Source organism: Cantharellus anzutake, assembly GCF_015039405.1.
Source record: "Cantharellus anzutake strain C23 chromosome Unknown EI90scaffold_211, whole genome shotgun sequence".
Lineage (NCBI taxonomy): Eukaryota > Fungi > Basidiomycota > Agaricomycetes > Cantharellales > Hydnaceae > Cantharellus > Cantharellus anzutake.
Genome location: NW_024067161.1, coordinates 49,507 through 55,490, shown reverse-complemented (window position 1 = coordinate 55,490; position 5,984 = coordinate 49,507). Strand labels below are relative to the sequence as shown.

The 5,984-nt window shown below is 46.0% G+C and overlaps 1 protein-coding gene across 1 annotated transcript; it reads right to left on the bottom strand.

The window, feature by feature from the left end:
* Window positions 1–2,502: 2,502 nt before the first annotated feature.
* Window positions 2,503–3,764, bottom strand: EI90DRAFT_3195898 (uncharacterized protein; the record flags this gene model as incomplete). The annotated part of the gene is made up of 3 exons (XM_039066404.1): window positions 2,503–2,913; window positions 2,963–3,408; window positions 3,473–3,764. The coding sequence occupies 3 exons, from the start codon at window positions 3,762–3,764 to the stop codon at window positions 2,746–2,748; spliced, it is 906 nt and encodes a 301-aa protein (XP_038907855.1). The 3' UTR covers window positions 2,503–2,745.
* Window positions 3,765–5,984: the final 2,220 nt, after the last annotated feature.

The window sequence follows — 5,984 nt, the reverse complement described above, 5'->3', positions numbered from 1 at the left end:
CCACTTTTGGAGCTGTCCCTGACACACCAGAAATGTAAGGGGCAAAGAAAATCTCACTACTGGTAAGGCCACACATGGTCCTGGTGCAAGAGCACTATACTAATAAATTCTCTTAATCACTGTACTCATTCTTGGACAGTCATCAGGGAGTCAAACAGAGCTTCTTTAAAGTTTGGAAGGATTACTCAACACCACAGTCTTTGTAGCACAGAAGAGGGGTCCAACAACTGTAAGTGTTACAGATATAGAGTCTCCAACAACCATATCCATCGCATGGTCATAGACCTCCCCTTCTCATCGCTCTTTCTCTCTCTTTCACTCTCTATCCCGATACCCTACTATCCTCACCCATTCTACTCCATTCCCCCCCCCTCATGCAAAGCTTTCCCCATCAGGGTTTTGGTGCTGGCCAAGGTTATTTGGATTTCACAGGATTTCCCATGACCTTTCCATTTGTAGTTAGTCATGCATCATGTACAGAAACCACCAAAGGCAGTTCCCACTAACTACTACAACACTCTACAACTGTCTTGTGCACCGTCCCTTGTAACAACCCCCTCTTGTGACTCAACTGAACCTGTGTGCCTGTACAACTCTCAACATGTCCTATATGTCTGGCTATATCAAGTCCTCTGATGGTTCTTGCTGTGAGAACTCGAAGTCGCAAGTCAAAGACTCTCTCTCGACTTGTGTATCATCCTATGGAACCTGTATCCTACAGGACATCATCACTCAGCTCTCCCTCCAGTGCCCGACAGATGACATCATACTACGATCTTAGAGATTGTGAATACTCTGAGGCCCATACTCCCATGATGCTGGCATGCTCGCTACATGAGTGCCAAGTAGCTGCCCATCCATCATCTGGTCCCTCCCTCATCAGTCATCGTACCTCCTTGCCAACAGTACAATCTCTTTGGGAACACCAAGTCACCGAAAGCCCCACTAGTCATTCCTCACTGTACACTCATGTTAACAACCCACTACCAGTACATTCACACTGCGAATGCCAAGTAACCGATAGCAATGATACAGAATCTTCACACATCTTACGAGTCACAACCGCACACACAGTATGCTCCACTGAGGAGTGCCAAGTACCTGTGGCTGACCCATCCATCCTGTTGTCTCTGACTACACACAATCAATCCCTTAATAGCTCACTCCATCATGAACTACAATCAATGGGAATTCAATCGTCTGCTCTCATGCAAAACTGGGAACACTCATCAATTACACATCCCATTATGGTACAAACTAGATACAACAATTGCCATCCCACTATAAGAACGGGTCGAGAAGGGAGGAATTCTCCCCATCCTTGTAACAGTAAGTACAATGCAAACTGGGTATAAAAAAGGATAAATCAGAACAAAAATAAACGGTAGATGGTGGCGATGGGAACAGGAGGAATGTTAGCAGCTCAGCTAAAGAACAATAAGGCACAAAAAGTGGACACAAGGTGACAATAAAATGAATAAATGAGCCCATGAAGTCAATATCAACCATCAATATCGCTTCTCCACCTCTTATCTGTCGTCCTAACTCCCGTCCCGTCATTCCATACTCTTTTCCTGATCCGTAGCTGTCCTTCAAGCCCAAAATCATGTGATTTGGTGGAAAATTGATGGAGATATGGGGGAAATGGTGAATAACAATGAAATTTGGGAAGTGGCAACATGAGTCTTGAGAAAAGCATGAAGAAAATTGGGAAAAATGTGAGAATGTGCTGTGGGCGTTGGGAATGTGTCAGCGGCTTGAGGGCGCTCATTGGAGCCTTGAGAAATGCGATTCTGGTCTCATTTGTGTAGTACTTGCTGTGCCCTCCTACATACAGGCCTTACTCTTTAATCGTGGTCCCTCACGATTTCCTCTAGCAACTCCTACGTTGCGTTCTCCTTAATTACAGCTTCCCAAAGCCACAAATATTGTCCGAATTGATGAAAAAATGGGGGAGATAGAGCCTCTCTACACTTTTGGCTACTCCTGCCCAACCCAGGAATTTGCGAATATCTCCTGAACGGATGCATTGTTTCCTTTCAAACTTTGTGAGTGAGTGGAGCTGTTATTCCTCTATCAAACTAGCCCAATAACACGTCTCGGCCGTCTCTAGAAGGGGCTTGCGTCGACTTTTAAGTTCAACGTTTATTATATCTCACTTTTCCTCGTCTACCTCCCTGAGGTCTTCGCCATTCCCGGCGTTCAAGAGCTCGTTGGGAAGGTATAATTAATCCCCACAATGTTTATTATTACGCCGAAGCGTCATTCTCAGTTGTTGGCATTGTGCAGGATTCTTAAATGTGTGAGCCTGTTTATGCACAACTATTAAGGAGTTGCTGGACTTGTAGACATTTTAAGCCAAAACCGCACTTTTCAGCAAATTTGCTAGTGAACTCTGCACAACAATGCGAGTAAATTAAGGGAATTCGTGGGGTGATGTGGAAATAAGGTCCTTGGTACCCCAGTAGTAAGGGAGTGCATCATGGCATGGTAAGAGGTGAAGTCCACGGTATGTTGGCTTCTCTCTGACATGGATGCTGTCTCTACTACTGGCTAGTTGACTGCTCCATAATAAGGGTGGTAAGTGCCCAACTGCCTTGTGTGACGGAGGTCAATGATAAATAAAGGTGCAAAACTTTGTTAAGTGTGACTTGGGTGTCCAGCACCGATGATAAATACAGACAGGTACAATCAACCTCAGCATACATGAGCATGCAGGTTGTTGATTGGGAGTGGTGGCATCATCTACTCATGACCACCTAAGTCTGCAGTCGCATCGGACATTGTGTCCTCAGTGATAATGCAGTCTGCTTTACCCTTGCCTCTAGTTAACTTGTGGGTATGGGTGCTTATAGGCTTCGGGTTGGGATCCTTGTCCATGACATTAGAGGTTTCCCTGTTGGTGACTTCTGTCTTCGATAAGTCAGGTGAGCTGAGACATCGTAGTCACAGTGTTGCTGACTTGAGCTGTGCTCTGGTTGGAGTCTCTGGAAGAGCTCCTGTCAGCGTCAGGTTGGTTACTAGGAGGGGTACGGGGCTTCCTCCCCTTGTGAACTGGGTCACCGGGTGGGACTAGGTCTGCACCTGCAGACTTCAACGCTTCAGCTATCTTCTGGAGGTTTTGAGCGCATTCCTCCATGTGCTTGTCAGAGAGAGTGCGATTTCTGATGTGATATCCTCTTGGCTTGGGGATGATAGTGTGCCATGCATCTAACATAGCTTGCTTGGCATCAATAAAAGTGGCATATCGGTGATCAGGGAGAGAGATTCGGTCCCTAATCTTCTCCTCAATCCCTGCCAGAATCTCTTGGTGGGTGTACCAATATTTATTGGCAGTTAGGGTGTTGGCATGCATTGCCAGAAACAAAGCCCTAATACCTCTGGCGGCATTCTTGGTTTGATTATGTTCTTACAAGAACAGATCATTGGCATGGAGGACTTCCTTAGAGGTCTCCTCAGAGGACTTCAGGACTATGTCCATGCTTGTGAAGTTGCTGCACTAGGCTGTCTTGCTGGGCAAGCCTCTTGAACAACAGATCGATGTGGCTTTCGTGTGCATGCTTGAGAGTAGAGCTAACATCCAAAAGCTTGTCTACCCATGTGGTAGCTTGGCTTAGAAGGGCTTGTAACTCTGTGTCGGTCTCAATGATAGGAAGATGCTGAGGACATAGTCCTTGATGGACGGAAGGGAGCTTCTCGGGTTTATACTTGGGTGCCTTCCTGTCTTCAACAAGTACGGAAATCAAGGTGGGTATGTTCCACATGTACGTGGACAGTTTAGGGGGGACTCCGCTGTTATGTCTATGGGGGGGGGGGGGGGCTGGGGGCCTTCAATACACGGCTTTTTGGTGACTGTGGGCTTCTGAAGGGGCACTTCCTCTCTGAACCCAGCGTGACGTTGCTTAGAGCTAGACTCAGCCTCTTGGGACTTGGTCTGGGCACGCACTACAGACTCCAATTGCTTAACTTTGTCTCATAATGCTCAGACAGTGTCATCCTCAATCCTAGAATGTTTAGGGGAAGGAGAGCGGGATCTTCTATGCTTACTAGCTTCTTGACGAGATGGAGGGAAAGGTTTACGAGGGTACGAAGTTTAAAACCGGCCTTCAACCCCACTGCGCATATGCTGTAATTTACCACCTTCAAAGTATCACGAAAACATTGGTAAATGGTAAAAAATGGACAAACAAATGGTTTTTTACTACTACGCTTTACTTCCCACAGCAGTGCATAAACCCAATCAGCTCAATCAAATGCGTGATTAGTGTGATCTAGATCAAGGGACCTGATTGGAGTGATTGGAGTTTAGGTGACAATGGAATGAATCACCTCATCAGGGTTTTCCTGATGTAGTGAGGTGATGATGTGATATAAGTGAACAAGATCAATCGAGAAATAAGGTAGGAACAGATCGGAAGCGAAGATAATTGTGAGGCAGTGATGACGGACTGGGAATATAGTACATGGTTCCTACGTCAATTTTATCCAATGTTCGCCTGTGGGTGCCGCGGTTTCCTACATATAGAGGCTGGAGTCCTGCCTAGGGGTTTCCATCCATGCCTGCCTTTGTTTTCAATGAAGATAACAGCTGAAGAATATTGACTGCACCTCACCTGTAATTTGCTGTGTCACACTGGTTCTACATACCACCAGCTGAGTACCGATATTGGTGTCAACACCTGCCCATCAGCACAGATATTGAGGATCAAATGAGATAACCATTGTCAATGATCAATATTTTTCCATTCTCTCTTTCTTCCACCCTGCCAGATTAAGTATCGCACATGAAGGCTTTGCTTGGTCACTTGTCCCCTTTCTTCTGCTCTCAAGCTGCAGTGGGGGGTTTTCCAACATGTTCAAGCACACTGCTCTTTGCCTACTTCTCTTCACTGTCTCTGTCCTTGCTGTCCAAGCGCTGGAGTTACACCGCCTTGCACATGAGCTTCGAGACCCTGCACACGGAGATACAAACACGAAGCAACTCATGAGGGGTTTGCCTCCTTTACCCCCGAGGAATATTGAAGCCTCACGAACTGATGGTAAGTCTGCAGCCATCTTCAGCGATTTCACTTAGCACAAAGATGTATGATGTGACTATCAATGTGGTTTGATCTTCAGCTGCTCGAGGGTCATGGACCAGCGACACAATAACCTGGAGTGGCAACATTAAAGTAACTGCCAAGGATAAGGATAAGGGTAAACCTAAGACCCTCGGATACCTTGCACTGAATGGTAGTCAGCCATGGTTGGTTTCCGAGTCATCCACTTTCTTCAGTTGTGTCACATCTGAGTTGACACCTTCTGGAATTGATCGATAGGTGTACGGTAGTTAGCGAGTTGAAGAATGCTAGTACATTCACAGCTACATTACAGCAAGAAGGTGTCACTTCAGATGTGAGCTTCAAAGATATTGTACGTTATCTTTTCCTCCTTTGTCTACCATTGAGTTTGCTTTCCAAATGCAATTCTCCAGAATGCTACAGCTTCCCAACAATATTTGGCAGGTCTGAGCAATGCGACACTGGCAGCCAATAATCTCATCGTCCTGGGGACTTCAGAGTTAAGTACGTCGATCCGGGAGCCTTCATTGTCTAACTCAATCTAACTCCCTCAATTTCCCCTTATAAACATCAAACACAGCTTTGCCCCCTGATGTCACTTACTCTGGTGGCTCCGTTTCCGCACCTGGATCGAGCTACAAGACGGTAGTCTTTGATCACAATGCGGTAACCCACAATCTTACAGCCAAATGGATTACTGAGAGTGAGTGACTCTGGTTCCATTCAGGGATTCCTCTCTATCCACATTGCATGGTGACACTCACTTGGAATGCTCCTGCACAGTCACGCAAATGTTATTAATCATATGGGATTCACGTCACAATAAGATCTTTCTCACAGTAGATCAGACGATCCTCCTCGTTGGTGATACTATGCAGTTTGTGGTGCGTATGTCTTGTTGTGTTTGAGCCTATGTAGCTGATT